Source organism: Geotrypetes seraphini, chromosome 12 (assembly GCF_902459505.1).
Source record: "Geotrypetes seraphini chromosome 12, aGeoSer1.1, whole genome shotgun sequence".
NCBI classification, from domain to species: Eukaryota; Metazoa; Chordata; class Amphibia; order Gymnophiona; family Dermophiidae; genus Geotrypetes; species Geotrypetes seraphini.
In genome coordinates, this window is record NC_047095.1 from 38,467,731 (window position 1) to 38,485,114 (window position 17,384).

A 17,384-nucleotide genomic window follows, 5' to 3' on the forward strand; every position below is an offset into this window, starting at 1 on the left:
CCTCCCAGCCATGCTCTGTTTTTGAAAAACTGAGCATATACCTGGACCCTAGACCTGCCCCCCAGGCCCACCCAGTCCACCCATCCCCGCCCCGTTACACTGCAGTCCCACCCCCAATCCTGCCTTTCACTGCCTGCTCTGTCTGTCACGATTTTGAGGAAGCTTTCCAAAACCTGGACAAAGTGTGTTTATTGATTCTGTATTATTTGTAATTTCCTAATCGTGACCAGTTTTGGGGTGTAATTCGCATTGAAATGCAAGGCTTTTGCGGAATACAAATAAACTATTATTGTTATTATACTGCTGTGATGGCCCAAGGAACTCAGGGTCAATTTCCTGCTTACATATAAAACTAAGCTCCACCTTAAAAAATAAAATTCCCTATACCATTTTAAAGAAGCAGAATAGTTCTACTTGGAAGACGATTGCTTTTCACTTTAAAGATCAAGCCTGGGTCAAGCCTGGTTAGACTTTGACTGGACACCACCCCCCTCCCTCCCCATGCAAACAGACTCTGAATGAAATTTTTAATTGGATAGGTGGCTCACTTTTAGAAGATAGGAGAAAAAAAAAGCTCTGAAAAATGGTATCTTTATCTTACCAAATAAAAGGCCATTAAACTCACTTCCCTGTAAATTTCCTATAATTGGCTAAAGATCTTTTTATAAAACCACATTTTTACATTTTTAGGTACAATATAGGCATGATTTATGCAGCATTCGTGTTAGCATTTTATAAAGAACAACAGTAAACTAGAAAAACTCAGGTAGTTGCCTATTAATTAAATCAACTACATAAACCACCAGTAACCAAAATGATACTGATAGGATTTTATTAATAAGGGAACAAGCCTCAGATCATGGAGTTACACCCATTCCGGGTTTCTCAAAGAGACAAGCCAGGTTGTTCTCTTACTCCTACTTACATCACTGGCTTGGACCCATCCTACCTACCTTTTAAATTCAGTTAATACTACAATACTTTAATTCATTCATTAAATTCACTACTTTTTCTATTTTTTTTTTTTTTTAAGGATATTTTGTAAAATTCATTTGATATAAATCTTCTAATTCATACTAAATTTGCTATTCAATCACCTAACATAGCCATAGGTACCCTACAGTATGGCCCAAATTCTTAAACCATTGCCGATTTTCTAGGCGCTGGGAGGTGCCCATACTTCCATTAAAAACGCCGTCCAAATGGCATTTTTAACTGAGATTGGAGATGCATACCGGCGCTGGAATCGCATCTGAGAAGGCCTATGTAGGCACGATTCACACAAAAGATAGGCACCGGAAATGTAGGCCCAGAAAACCCTAGTCTATATTTCTGGTGCCTATCTTTCACATTGGCGCGATTCCAAAACCAGTGCCAATGCGTGATTGGAACATGATCGGTGGCTGCTTTTAAGGCGGCCATCAATATCGGCACTGGTTCAAAAATCTGGGCCTATGTGTCTTTATTAAATAGGGTAAAACTAGGTGCCTTCCTACCCTATTATTCTAGGTAAGATATTAATTCAATTATGAGATTGTTCTTTAAGAAAATCTGGAGTACACTTTTGTGGTCAGCGCTTATGGTTATATCACGATGTAACCAAAGCAACTCAGGAAAGGCGGAAATTATTTTTTTGGGATGAGAGAGGAGACAAGGAGATTGGGTGCCACATTTATGTTGGCTTATCCATGTAAATGTGTTAAGTTCCAGGGTTTGAAATATGTTTTCTTCATTCCAGAATATCTATGTTCTTTTTTAGACCTTAAGGGGTTAACCAGTGGTGGGGAGGTAGCTCAAAAATGAAAAAAAAAAAAAAGCCATGCATGTAGCCGTTTAAGTGTTTTTTTCTTTTAAGCTTTATTGAAATGTTTCTCCCTTTAATTTTCTTTTTTTTTTTTTTTTTATCTCTCCAACATAATTGTGGTCTAAGGAAGAGTTAAGTTCCATTCATTTCTTTTTCTTCATTTTGTAAGTTGTATATTGATGATAATTTTGATGGAATATGACTCTGTATTTCTTGTGCAAGTAGTTGTTACTTGTAAAGTTTGTTAAATCAATAAAAATTAAAAAAAATGCCATCCAAATGGCATTTTAAACCGAGATTGGAGGTGCATACCGGCGCCGGAATCGCCGAATTCACACAAAAGATAGGCACCGAAAATGTAGGCCCAGAAAATCCTGGCCTACATTTCTGGCGCCTATCTTTCACATCGGCGCGATTCCTAAACCAGTGCCAATGCGTGATTGGCACACGATCGGTGGTTGCTTTTAAGGCGGCCACCAATATCGGCACCGGTTCGAGAATCCGAGCCTATGTGTCTTTATTAAATAGGGCACAACTAGCTGCCTTCCTACCCTATTATTCTAGGCACTTAGCTATAAAATTAACCTCCGAATGCCCAAAGCTTTACTTATCTATTACCAAGTGAAAATTCAGGCCTGAATCAGACTTATACCATAAGCACTTACAGTAGGGGAACAGTACATTCCTATCCCCTGACAAATGCAAGAATTATAGACTGCTTTATGTACATTAAGATAAAAAACCCCAGTTGATTATTTGGAGAACTGCACAGGAAGACATTTAGCCAAGAATTGGCATCAGTCCCAACATAGGGCTCTGTCTACAGTTTGGCTGGACAATTGATGTGGAATGAATTGTGAGCCATTTCAATCGACTTCACTTTGTTTCCTATTGACTCACCTGCCAACTCCCTGATTGAATAATGAGGTCAGGTAAGAGTACTTAACATTCAGCTGCACTCCTGCAAAAGAAAATCCTGTGGTCATCATAAAAAGATGAACTTTTGCCAGTTTCAGTGAGCTGCAATTTGCATTCCTTTGATCAACATTAACCCTTACTATCCAGCAGAGATTACAAGAAGAGAAAATGCACTGGGCCGGATTTTCAGCTGCTGTGGTCACTGGGTTAATTTAATTCATATGTTCAGCACCTGTATCTGTACAGGTAGAAATGCTGACCGATGACCGTGCCAGCACTATCCATTTTGATTAGGATTGAATATTCCCGCTAAATGGATACCGTATATACTCAAATATAAACCGAGATTTTTGGGACAAGAAAATGCCGTCATTTACTATGTTGCTATGTTGTTTTAGAATCAGCTGGGACAGGAGGTGGGAGGGATCCCGCCTGCTTAGCTACCGCTGGACCACCAGATCTCACCACAGGCCTGGCAGAGGCCTGCAAAGCATCGGTACAGAACCTGGCAGGGAGGGAGTGGGGCTGGGTGCAGAGACTGGCAGGGGAGGGAGGGGGCTGGATGCAGAGCAGCGAAGGAGGGGGAACAGGGTGCAGAGCCTGGCAAAGCACTGCACTTTAATATTAAACCCCCTGGTTTGTATTTGAGTCAACCTTTTTCCTCCTTTTGGGGGGGGGGGGAAAGATTACCTCAGTTTATATTCGGGTTGTTATATATTCGAGTATATACGGTAATATGTGGCAACATCTAACCCAGCCTACAATTATATGGATAGTTATGGGCTCATTAGCAATTTTTGAGGGTAGTTATTAAGATAACTTATGGCTCTAATGTAGATGATTTCCCCTTTAACACGTGTTACAGAGCAATGACGTGTCTTCTGTCACTGTAATGCACATTAACATTAGGTATCACAAGGATATGTAATAATGAGATGCGATGAATTTAAACATATGCAAAACAGTTCATTGCTATGTAAGTTGAATAATGCGGTTTGCATTACTCCTGGATTGAAAGCTGCATTACTCCTGGAAAAAAATTGCCAGCAAAAAGCTGGCAGCATTTTTCTGACCCTAAGATCAGCAGATCAAAACTTACTGGCCGTTCCTTCCATCAAAGAATTCTATTACACTAGGAAAATCAACTTCTCTGTAGCTGCTCCAATCTTATGGAACGCCATGCCACCTCAACTTCGTCATGAAAATCTTCTTGATAAATTCAAGACCAAACTAAAAACATTTCTGTTTCAAGATGCATATCATAATCTCTAAATACTTCCATCCTCAAATCCAGTAAAATCATCTCAAACGCTTTTACGAAGCGACCCTATCCCTGATGTTATATCCTTCCCCTCTCTTCCCTTCTTTTAATTTTCATTTTAATAATGTATTTATTGACCTTTTCCTTCACCTTAATACCCTCAAATTCATGTAAGTTTTTGTCTATTGTCTTTTAATGTTCACTCCTCCCCCATATATATATATAATTATTATTTTACTTTTTATTTTTATTATTTTTATTTAGCATTGTAAACCAGCCAGGTACATGTTGATGGTCGATATATTAAACTTAATAAAACTTGAAACTTGACCTGGGAGTTTTGGGTCATTGGTAACGTGACCATTTATTTTTTTTCATCAAACGGGACATCTACTGATTTTCAATCCCGCCCTAGCCCTGCTCCAGCCCCTCCCCAATTTCTTCATTCAGCGGGAAATAGCCGGTGATCTCCCACTGAATATTGGCGGATAGCCGGCTATGTGAGATTGAGCCGGCCGAGAGCCATCCCCGGCTGGCTAAATAGCGCTGAATCCCTCTACTGAAAAACAATGGCTAATCTTAGTCATCAAACTTATAATTGTGGTATCCAGATTTACTGATAATAAAAATAATCACATTAAACTCCCCACCCCTTTTATAAAAGTGTAGTGTGGTTTTTAGCACCAGATGCAGCGGTAACAGCTCCTACGCTCATAGGAATTCTATAAGCGTTGGAGCTGTTACCACCGCAGCTGGTGCTAAAAACCGCACTACAGTTTTGCAAAAAGGGGGGGAGAGGTAAGTTTTTAGATCTCAGCATTGCAGTCCGGGAATAGAATATATATATATATATATATATATATATATATATATATATATACACATATACTAGTCTTATAGCCCGTTACATTAACGGGTGCTAGAATATATGTGTGTGTCTGTCTTTATTTCTTTCTCTCTATCTCCTTAGCCGCTTTCTGTATTTCTGTCTTTCTTTCTTTCTGTCTTTCTTTTTCCTTGGCTGTCCACCACCACCCCTTGTCTGCTTCCCCTGTCCATTCTCCCTTCCTTTTACCTCCCATGGGTCCACCACCACCCCTTCACTGCTTCCCTTATCCAGCAGCAGCCCTTTGTTTTACCTCCCCCCTGTCCAGCAGCACCTCTTTCCTGCTCCCCCTGTCCAGCAGTAGGCCTCCCTTCCTTTTTCTGTCCCCCCCAACAATCAGCACCCCTTTCCTGCTCCCCCTGTCCAGCAGTAGGCCTCCCTTCCTTTTTCTGCCCCCCTGTCCATCAGCACCTCTTTCCTGCTCCCCCTGTCCAGCAGTAGGCCTCCCTTCCTTTTTCTGCCCCCCTGTCCATCAGCACCTCCTTCCTGCTCCCCCTGTCCAGCAGTAGGCCTCCCTTCCTTTTTCTGCCCCCAGTCCATCAGCACCTCTTCCTCTGTCCAGCAGCACCCCTTACCTCTGTTCGCGTCTGCCCTCTGCCGGCAGCCGCCGCGACCTGCAGGTGCCGACATCCGTCGCGGCCTGCAGGCGCCGACATCCGCTGCGGCCTGCAGGTGCCGACAGCCACCGTGCACGCCTGAAGCTGACAGCTGCCTCATTAACGTTTCTGCCATCCTTGCCACCGCTGCTGCTTGAGAGGCCCGCGGAACCGAAGGCATCCTGGAGTCCTGGTGTCATGCATGCGCACTCCTGCTGACCACTGACCTACAGATCAGGGATCAGGGAACACGGCAGTAAGAGTGTGCATGCGCGCTTAACATTTCATTATTATAGATATATCATTTTTTATTTAAATGTAAACCATTCACTACTAGTCCTCCCGATTCCTGGAATTTGAGAGCTGTATCTCGGAAGACTCGCAGAGTTTGTAGTTTTCTGAGTTTTGCTACGGTGGCGGTTAGCGTTGGGATTGGGTGGGTGAGGAGGAGGTTCTTACAGCTTGGTTCATTGAGGTGTTGGTTTTCTTTCTTGTGTTGGAATTGTTGTTGCAATGCACTCTTGTTTGTCTGACATTTGGGTTTTTATCCGGGGAGATGTGGTCTCCTTTCTTACTGTTGCTTTTATATTTTTGTACTGCCTCCTGGAGGAAGCTCCCTGTTTTGGTTGGGGGGTGGGGGAGGGTATAAGCTGTTTAGCTGTTTACTAGCATTGTTGTGCCAGTTTTATGTTAGACTTGTTTGGTCTGGAGTTATGCCCTGAGTGCTTTTTGTACTTTCATTTGAAAACCAATACAAAATTGTTGTACCATAAATATAAACCATTCACTTAGCTTAACTGACCTGTCGGTAGGGGACTTCTTCTGACATATTTCGTCAGCAGGCTATTTCAAAGAAACATCCCCTATATAAATTTTTTTTTAATTTTATATATGAAAAAATGTTCTACACAACATTCCCCCATACAAAATCATATATATATGAAATAATTTTTGTTTTTTTTTTTGGGGGGGGGGGGTTGTACAAGTTTGTGCGAGGGAATGTTTTGTATAACTTTTTTTCACAGAATTCTATAGCCAATAATGCAACAACGAGGAGATAGTTGGCTAGTCCCCACTAGGAACATCTATATAGAATAAACACAGTAGGGACAGGGGATAAGATAATCATGGCACAGATAACCAGATTTATCAAGAAGTTAGTACGTAAGATGAACATAGATCACAATACAGACACTGAGGGTCTCTTCTATGAAGGGGAGCCACGCTGAATGGCCCGTGACTCCTGACACTCATAGAGTTCCTATGAGTGTCGGGAGCAGCGCGGGCCATTCAGCGCAGCTCTCCACGCTAGAAACTGCTAGCGCAGTTTTATAGAAGAGTGGGTAAGTGCAAATTGAAATAGGAGTAGTATGAACACAGTACATGATGATAAATATGGATGCATATATGTATATATTTATATGTGTGTATAAGAAGGAATAATATGAATAAATATATGATATATTTTATATAAGTATGCACAAGTACCTAGGTATGTATAAGCAGGTAGATTGATTATATATTATAGGTGGAAATAAGAAAGAGGATTGATTATGATTTAAATGGCTGTTTTGAGAACCAACTCAGAAAATGCTAACTCTGTATTGTAATAACATCTTTACAAAAGTATTGATTAAGGTTTGATTATGTATTATGGTTTAATGATATCTGTATTGAAAACCATCTCAGGAAACACAAACTCTATATTATAACACCATTACAGATGCTCATGCATTGTAACACCATTACAATGCTCATATAAACCGCTCTGAATTGACTTCCCCAGTCATTAGCAGCGATATAAAAGCTTTCAATAAACAATAAACAAACCATGCCCAGAAGATTTTGTGCATCTCACTGCTTTTACACATACAAATAACCGCATTGTAAAATCAGAATTTACTAAGCCAAATGCTGCAAAAGGTGGTTTTTTTTTTTTAAATAACCATCTTAATTTCAGGAGCTCTATGAAACTATCCAGGGACAGATACCAAACAGATTTCAGAAAGTGCCTGTTCCAGTCAATGAACAAGAAACACTGGTATTTTTGCCAGATTGTGTGATCAGGCTGTATACACTGGTTTGAATGAATTCTGGAAGACAGCTCCATTTGATCTGTTCTCTAAATTTGGTTAGTTTTCCTTGTATCATGACAATTAACTTCACCTCTAATGTCTCCATTAGCGTCTGCAGTGTATCTGATCTAAACTGGATTAGAACAAAAAGTAGAATTTAGTTTTCATAAAAAATTATTTTATATGTTGAATGATAACCCGGAAAATGCACTTCAGTACTGATACATATATCACAATTTCACTCTTTTATCTGGTGGTTAAAGAAGAAGCTTCAGCTTGGTTCCTGACACTTACAGGCCAGCAGAATAGCGGTTCAGCTGAAACAAATCATGATGTAATCATCGGTCTCCCTCCACCACCTTAATATACCAATTATGCAAGCTGTTAAATCTGTCCTTAAAATTTATAAATAATTTCAATTATATGAATAACTTATCTCATGGTTGAAGGAATGCAAATTCTCAGTGCTGATTCTGATGGGCCCGTTTCGCCCACTGCTTCATTAGAGGATCAGTCTAGAGCAGGGGTTCCCAACCCTGTCCTGGAGGACCACCAGGCCAGTCGGGTTTTGGGGATAGCCCTAATGAATATGCATGAGAGAGATTTGCATATAATAGAGGTGACAGGCATGCAAATCTGCTCCATGCATATTCATTAGGGCTATCCCCAAAACCCGACTGGCCTGGTGGTCCTCCAGGACAGGGTTGGGAACCACTGGTCTAGAAAAGCAGACCTGGAAGCGTTCCAGTCTGCCTACTCCATTTCAAGCATGAATACTAATCACAGGAGACAGACAACACATGAAGTCTCACACAGCGCTATAATCCCAACCACTTCAACATCCTATCACCATAAATGGTTCAAACCCACACTGCTCCTTGTGACCCTGGGCAAGTCACTTAATCCCCCCCCCCCATTGCCCCAGGTACATTAAATAGATTGTGAGCCCACGGGGACAGACAGGGAAAATGCTTGAGTACCTGAATACATTCATGTAAACCATTCTGAGCTCCCTTGGGAGGACAGTATAGAAAATTGAATAAACAGATAAAATTTCACAACTAGAAATGATCTAATTCACATTTGGATGTCACAGATCAAATTTCTGGTCATCTGTGTCTTCCAGATCTTTTTTGAATATTGAATACTCCTGACTTCTGGCTCAAAGGGATTCTTCATTTTTTATTGCAACTGTACCAAATCCTGATGTTGTTATATATTAAAAATCCAAACACTTTAAAAGAGCTAAATCCTGCAAGGCTATAGTTATAATGTCAGTAAAAGCAATCTGCTATCAAATAGTTTTCTCCACTCTGTTCAAGTGAAGAAATCAAAGACAATTTGATTATCTGCTATTAAAATAAAGCAATGGTTTATTCTTCCAAAGATAGCAAACCGTCTACTACCTTGGTATACCCTCATGCATACATATTCATATAACGTTCTTAAGGATCCTCAGCGGCACCACTTAGGGCTCAATTCAATCTCATTGCCCTAAGCTTTACGTGTCAAATCTTCATCGGGTCCTATCTTAGCTTAATTATATCATTTTTGTATGTCATTTTTTACTTTTGTTAAAGTTTGTTAAAGTTAACAAAAGTAAAAAATGACATACAAAAATGATATAATTAAGCTAAGATAGGACCCGATGAAGATTTGACACGTAAAGCTTAGGGCAATGAGATTGAATTGAGCCCTAAGTGGTGCCGCTGAGGATCCTTAAGAACGTTATATGAATATGTATGCATGAGGGTATACCAAGGTAGTAGACGGTTTGCTATCTTTGGAAGAATAAACCATTGATTTGAGTCCCTTGTGAAGAGAGTGTGTGTTGTGCTATTGCAAAGATTAAAATAAAGCAAAGCATAACAGGAATTCAATGCAGAATATCTTGTAGCATAACTCTAGTTTTTAGACTTGAAAAAGAGAATGACGTTGATCCCTCTTTTTCTTCGACGTCCTCTCCATTTTGATCAGTTTACAAATGCACTTTTCCCACATAGCCATGTGTTTGTTTATTGTTTCGTGCAAATATGGTTCTATTTTCCTTTCTTTTTTTTCTCCCAGTGCTGCAAAACTATAACTCACGTTGCACCAATATTCCCAGGAATTCTCACTTTGCCCTTGCTGGCTTTATAAAACCCATCGAGGCTTCCAAACACAACAGGTATTGAGACATAAATGCTCCGCAATGAATACCTGGGACATCACATAAGTCAGACAGGTTCTGAAGGTAGCTCAGACCTTTGTTAGAATATAACTAGCTATCAAATACATTTAAGGTGGTTATGGCCTATTTTATTAGAGGTCCTGCCCTGCTAGATTAGAGATAGATAGCTTGTCTTATCGGATTTTCACTTCTTCTTCTATTTCCCAATGTGGAGGTCATATCAGTCAAGGTTGCAGCATTTCCCCCATAGACATGAACTTAAATTACTCCTTTAGCATGTGAAGGCATCATTTATGTACGCAGATGTTGAGAGCAGAGTCCTTGAGGCACACTCAGATGGTCAGGGTTTTTAAGATAACCTTTCTGGGTGTGCTCCGAGGACTGGGTTGAAAACTTCTGGTTTAGAATAATGGCATATAAACACATGTATGTGCCCACATACTACCCCTGCTACTATCGGCACTAGAAAAGGTTCAAAGAAGAGCGACCAAGTTGGTAAAGGGGAACTCCTCTCGTGTGAGGAAAGACTAAAATGGTTAGGGCTCTTCAGCCTGGAAAAGAGACGGCTGAGGGGAGATATGATTGAAGTCTACAAAATCCTGAGTGGAGTAGGAGGGATACAAGTGGATCGATTTTTCACTCTGTCAAAAAAGTACAAAGACTAGGGGATACTTGATGAAGTTACAGCGAAATACTTAACAAACCAATAGGAGGAAATATTTTTTCACTCAGAGAATAGTTAAGCTCTGGAACGCGCTGCCAGAGGTTGTGGAAAAGCGGATAGCGTAGCTGGTTTTAAGAAAGGTTTGGACAAGTTCCTGGAGGAAAAGCCCATAGTCTTCTATTAAGACAAGGGGGAAGCCACTGCTTGCATGGAATGTGGCTACTCTTGGGTTTTGGCCAGGTACTAGTGACCTGGATTGGCCACTGTGAGAATGGGCTACTGGGTTTGATGGACCATTGGTCTGACCCAGTAAGGCTATTCTTATGTTCTTACTACTACTTCTCATTTCTATAGTGCTGCTAGATATATACAGTGCTGTATATTAAAACATTCAAGAGACAGTCCCTGCTCAGTAGAGCTTGCAATCTAATCAAATAGACAACGGGACAAGTAGGGGGTAAGGAGTTTCTTAGGCATGGGTGCTGTATAAGTGAGTGGGAGTTAGGAGTCAAAAATAACCTCATAAAAAGTGGGCTTTTAGCCTGAATTTGAATACTGCCAGGGACGGAGCTTTACGTACTGGCTCAGGAAGTTTGTTCATATGGTGCAGCAAGAGAGAAGGAACTTAGTTTGGAATTGGCAGTAGAGGAGAAGGGTACAGATAAGAGAGACTTGTCCGATGAGCAGAGTATCCAGGGAAGAGTATACGGAGAGATAAGAAAGGTGAGATATTGAAAAGCTGCAGAGTGAATGCACTTGTGAGCCAATAAGACAAATTTGAACTGTATGTGGAAATGGGTAGGGAGCCAACGAAGTGATTTGAGGAGAGGGGTGATGTGAGCATAGTGACACTGGCAGAATATAAGTTGTATAGCAGAATTTTGAATGGATTGAAGGGGAGAGCGATGATTTAGTGGAAGACCTGTGGGAAGCAAGTTGCAGTAGTCTAGGCAAGAGGCGATAAGGGATTTAGCAGTCTGTTGGATTTGTAAAGAGAAAGAGGAGTCAAAGATGGCACAATTGCAAAATCTAGCCTAAGCACTATTCTCCAAATACCTGGGCAAGTCACTTAATCCTCCATTGCCCCAGGTATAAAAATTAGATTGTGAGCCTGGTAGGGACAGAAAAATTGCCTGCATATAGGATATCTGAATCACTTTGGTTGTACCCAAGGAAGGGCAGTATATCGAATCCATGACCCTTTACATGTTTAATTTACAGAATACTGCAGGTTATACATGCATTCCTGCCACAATTAGGCTTTTGCATGTACCTCAGATCTATGACTGCGGTATATGCAGGAGTCTAAATGTTATAAGCACTGATACCAGGTTACACTAAGGTAGTGTATCGCAAACAGGGATGAGGAGAGGCACCGGCTGACTGTCTACAGGACGTGCCTCTCGCAGCCAGAGACAGCCAGCGCCTCTCCGTCTCTCCATGCCTCTTCCCTTCCAGCCCCCCTCCCCAATTGGCGGCTTAGTGCCCCGTCTGGAGGGCCTTTGCGCATGCATGGACGTTGACATGATGATGTCACATCTGCGTGCGACATCATCGCATCGACATCCGTGCACTTCTGGATGTCCTCGAGCCTCAGCCGCCGCGTTTAGTGTGCCACGGCTTCGTTAAGGGGGTGCAGAAATGAGAGGGTCATGGGTGGATCGGGGCATTCCTCAAATTTACAGGTGTAATTTTAGAATAAGGGTCGTCGGTGCCTAACTTTAGCTGTGAGGCTTTGCATCACATTTTCATTGGTGCAAATGGTCACACCTGGGTATAAGTGCTATCACATTACATTACATTAATGATTTTATTCCGCCATTACCTTGCGGTTCAAGGCGGATCACATTAGAGGTTATCTGGACAGTTCCAGAAGAGATTACATAGTTGAGCAGTTTACTTTGGGGTAGAGAATGACATGGTGACAAAATTCATCACCGTTCCCGTCCCCGCGGATAACTGCGGGAAACCATCTTCATGTCATTCTTTAAGGAGAGAGGGAAGAATCAGAGTATGAATGGCCACAACCACTGACCCGCAAGCTTTGCTTTGAAGAATGCTGGTGTAGAAGGACAGAGGATGAAATAGACACTAGACAATGACATGGGTTTATTTCCCGCGGTTATCCGCGGGAACGGGAACGGTGATGAATTTTGTCACCGTGTCATTCTCTACTTTGGAGGATTAAGATACTTTCTGTGGACTTAGTTTGTCTTGATGGATTTCTTGAATAGTAGGGTTTTAATTTCTTTTCTGAAGGTTTTGTGATCTGGTGTCATTAGTAGATTAGATAATTGGTGGTCACGTTTCACTGCCTGCGTGGCCAGTAGGCCATCGTATATTTTTTTGCATTTGACACCTTTGATTGGGGGGTGCGTGAATGGTGTCTGGCTTCTCCTTTGCCTCCAACTCTAGGCACCGTTTATAGAATAGCACTTAGGAGGGAGGAGGGGGGGGAGTTTGCACCAATATTTTAGGTGCGATAAATAAAATTCAGTCCTAAGTGTAAAACTGTGCATGCAAGTTACAGAACTTGGGAGAAATGCATGTACATATAAGTGCAAATGCATCTTTCTGCATAATTCATATCCTAAAATCCTGATGGGCTTTTGACACACAAGGCCTGAGCTTTGCCTGGCATAGACTTTCCCAAAGAGCAGCTGCAGATGGAGAGGGAGACTGATGCGCCTATTTCGAGATGTGTTAATGTGTCTTGCATCGCTTTGCCATGAGCATCACAGATGTTGTGACATCCATGACTTGTTTGCCAAAAAATTTGCAAACTTGAGCGATAATTGGGGCGTGAAACATTTTAGATAGCATTTGGGGGCAGAAGATAATGATCACCATAGGAAGGAGTTTAGTTGGCATTCCTACACTTGTTTGTTCTTTGGAAGCGGGGAAAAGACACTGTAGTTTTTAAAGTACTTTAACGAACAGGAATAAAATTGTTTGCTAATTAAGAATAAACACTTCCCTTAAGGACAATAAATACATAATGTGGTGACAGTGTAAATTAAGAATCATTAAATTACTTTGGCAATTTCAGCTCATTCACAATGGCCCTTAAATCTCATTTCCACCTATATTCTTGATACCAGTCCATACCCTAAATTCTAACATAAGCACTGTACTTTGTGATGCAGCCATCTGGCCAATAAAACAAAGCAATGCATCTACAAGTCTTAAAACTGTAATTCAGGTATTATTTTCTTGAACAAATCTCCCTTCCACCAACTACTTTGCTCATTCTGATTACCTCTTAAAACTCCTGTGCTAATAAATTCTATTCTTGTGGATATTATTGCTTTTATAGGAACTGATTCCTCTGAAAATTTTTGTAGCACAAAAAGAGTTACCGTAATATTCTAAATTTACTGATTTTGGCTCGTAATAACTTGTTAACAGGCTCGATTTGAGTGTGTCTGATGATATGTGTTGATGTATCTTGTGTAGTATTTTAAAACGCATTTCACTCCGATGATAATTCATTTGTGACACATACTGTTGGAGAGGTGGATTATAAGTAGTATTAAATAAATAAAAAATACAAATAAACTACAGTATACTGAGCCAGACGTACTATGCATTTTTCTCATTGGTACAACATATACCTTGGCATTCCACTGGCAAATGTGATTATGCTCAACCTTTTGGGCTGATAAGACTTCAACTACTCACCTAACCTTCCAATCACTCTCTCTTCAATCATTGTTCATCTCTCTTGCTAATCACATTGCTTGTCTCTACCCTCAATTCTCTTTTCAATCATAGCCCCCATCCTTCCAATCAGCCACTTACACCTTGAGCTCCTCAGTCTCCTGCTATCATTGGCCAGGCCTCCTGCCTCGCTTGCAAATGCAACTTTGTTGTGGCGGTGAAGCTTAAGGGCCGATACTCCTTTATTCACTGCACACAAAGGAGCTGCCAACCCACATTCTTCTAATCTGCTGTCAGGGATTTCCAGAATGATTCTATCAGAAGGGGAAGTAATGCGAATGAGTTATTTATTTATTATTTATTTTATTTTTAAAATTTCTATACCGTTTTTTCCAAAACGGTTTACAAAAAGTTACACACATAAAAATATTAAAAAGTCAAAACAAAATAAGAACAAAACAAACAGATTCAATCTTTACATTAGATCAATTGCACAAAGAAATGCATCTTTAACATTTTCCTGAATGCGTTCCTGTCTCTACATTTTCGAATTTGGCCAACAAGGCTATTTCACAACTTAACTCCTGCACATGTGAAAGTCATGACATTCGTTTCCACATATTTGAGATTAGCTTTCGTTTTCAGTAATGCCGAACTCTCAGAACGCAATGAGAATCTCGGAGAGAACGTGAACTCGCAGGCCTTGAGCATGCGCAGATGCTCAAGGCCCAGCAAGAAGAGGAGGCCGATCTTCGGGTACTGGCACCAACGCACAGGACATGCCAATGCCGGTGCCCAGGCCCAGATGACAGTAAGAAGCGGCGGGGGGGGGGGGGGGTGTGCCGGATCACGGGGGGGAGGGTGGCGGATCGCAGGGGGGAGGGTGCCGGATCGTGGGGGGGGAGGGTGCTGGATTGCAGGGGGGGGGGGTGCCAGATCGCAGGGGGAGGGTGCCGGATTGCGGGAGACGCCGCTCGCAACTCGAGGCACGCTCGGTTTCTGAGGCACCGATTTTGCAAATGTTTTGCTCATCTTGCAAAACACTCGCAAACCAGTGCACTCGTAAACCGAGATACCACTGTATCTCTATTATTGTATGTTAACAAATACAGTCAATGGGCTCCATACTTTATTAAATGTATTGCTAAGACCCAAGCATTCCGCATTCATTCTTTCATATTTATATTTATTACACACACTTGCCCACCAGAATGTGTAGTTAAGTCTGTCATAACATTTCCAGTTCCTTGTGATCATTTGGATGTGCTTTCTGTTTAAGTATATTAATAAATGTAATCACGACTCATTTTAAAACTTTCAATAAGTGTGATACAGTATACAATCAATTTACATTTAACATCACTTAAAGCTCTTACAATACTCCTTCATAACAAATACCCCCTCCTCTCCCATCAATTTCCCACTAATAGACCATAATTGAAATCAATTGAAGTAAAACCCGGATGTCTCAATCCGTCTTCCCTTTTCTGGAGCCATTTGGTAACCCTACATAGAGCTCTCCTCTCTCAGGCTTCTCATTGCCACAGAATAGTGAACCTCAGACAGGGATAGATGTAAAAATTCCCTAGGCAAGCTGTTCCTGCCTTACAAGTACAAGTACAACCCCAGCAACACAAGCATGGGGAATGTAACCTGCATGGCGCGTATAGCCCTAATAACCTCTCTGGGCAGACTCAATGGGCCATATTGGTCTTTTTCTGCCAAGTGCATTTTCTGTTCCCTTAGTCCAGGGGTAGGCAATTCCGATCCTCGAGAGCCGGAGCCAGGTCAGGTTTTCAGGATATCCACAATAAATATGCATGAGATAGATTTGCATCTCAAGGAGGCAGTGCATGCAAATCCATCTCATACATATTCACTGTGGATATCCTGAAAACCTGACCTGGCTCTGGCTCTCGAGGACCGGAATTGCCTACCCCTGCCTTAGTCCCATCCTTCGCTCAGCAAATGCAGACGTCAACAACTTGAAGAAGATTTATAGTAAAAGAAGACAGAATACACTTCAGAGCACATACTGTAAATGACGTGCGCTTTACAGCTGAGGCACATCGTATCTCCCATAGTGTACAACAGGGGTTTCAAAGTCCCTCCTCGAGGGCCGGAATCCAGTCGGATTTTCTGGATTTCCCCAATGAATATGCATTGAAAGCAGTGCATGCAAATAGATCTCATGCAGATTCATTGGGGAAATCCTGAAAACCCGACTGGATTCTGGCCCTCGAGGACCGACTTTGACACCTGTGGTGTACAACATAGTGCTGCCCGATTCAGGAAAAAAAAAATTTGATTCGATTCGATTCAGCCTACTGAATTGGTTTTTCAATTCGATTTGATTTTCCTGCCCAATTGGGTGGTTTTTTTTTCAGACATCCTGGTGGGTTTATTTTATAGCCTCTTCACCTCCTTTGCCTTCTCCTAACCACATTAGCTGTGGTGTAAACAAAATAAACAAACAAAAAAGACTTTTCCTCTCTCTCTTAAATCCTAGCCCATGTTTGCGGTCTAACACCAGCTCTGGCAGGATACACGTTTCAAATCTGACATATTGTAATTACAAAATGGAAAATAAAATTAGTTTTTCTACCTTTTGTTGTCTGGTCATTATTCAAATCTTGTTGGTCCCAGGCTCTGGTTGTTTTCTGATAACTTGCTTGCCAGGGTCTTCTTCTTTCTCCGTTCTAACTATCCATTTGCCATTTCTGTCCTCCCCTTCCGTTTCCCTTCCCTCCTCCGGAGGTCTGGCATCTTTCTTTTTTTTCGTCTCCATCCACAGATCCACCTTTTCTTAACTACCCTTTCATCCAGCATCTCTCCCTCCTTCCCCACCACCCCAGGGTCCACCATCTCTCCCTTTCTTTTCCCAACTACCCTCCTATCCAGTATCTCTATCCCCCCTCCACACCATCCCTTGTGTCCCACTTCTGTCCCTTTCTGTTCCTTCCCTCCCTAAATCCCATCGTCCATCATCTCTCTCCCTCTCCTCTATTTTTAGACCCATTATTTCTTCCCCCCCAAAGTCTGGCATATGCTCATCTCTTTGAACCCCCTTCCCTCCCTCCATGTACTTCTACACCAAGGCCCCCCTCCCCTGAAGGTCTGTCCCCCCCTGAAGGCCTGCACCTCGCCCCTGAAGGCCTGTTTCCCCATCCCTGAAGGCCTGTCCCCCCCCCCCCCTTGAAGGCCTGCCTGTCCTCCCTGAAGGCCTATGCCACCATCCCTGGCCTGTCCCCCCTTAAAGGCCTGTTCCGCCCCTTAAAGGCCTGCACCCCCCCAGGCCTGTACCACCCCCTAAAGGACCGGCCCCCCCCGAAGGACCCTCCCCCCCGGGA

General features: G+C 42.0%; 1 protein-coding gene across 5 annotated transcripts in view; it reads right to left on the reverse strand.

The window, feature by feature from the left end:
* ST6GALNAC5 (ST6 N-acetylgalactosaminide alpha-2,6-sialyltransferase 5) overlaps nt 1–17,384 on the reverse strand; it is a 215,778-nt gene that overhangs the window by 70,964 nt on the left and 127,430 nt on the right. Inside the window, exon 1 of one of the 5 annotated variants that reach the window (XM_033916581.1) lies at nt 5,445–5,664. The exons of the other annotated variants lie outside the window; for them this stretch is intronic. Coding sequence (XP_033772472.1) covers nt 5,445–5,525 — 81 coding nt within the window. The 5' untranslated portion in view covers nt 5,526–5,664. Of the gene's footprint in view, nt 1–5,444; nt 5,665–17,384 lie in introns of those variants that run through there. 5 annotated transcript variants of the gene reach the window in all.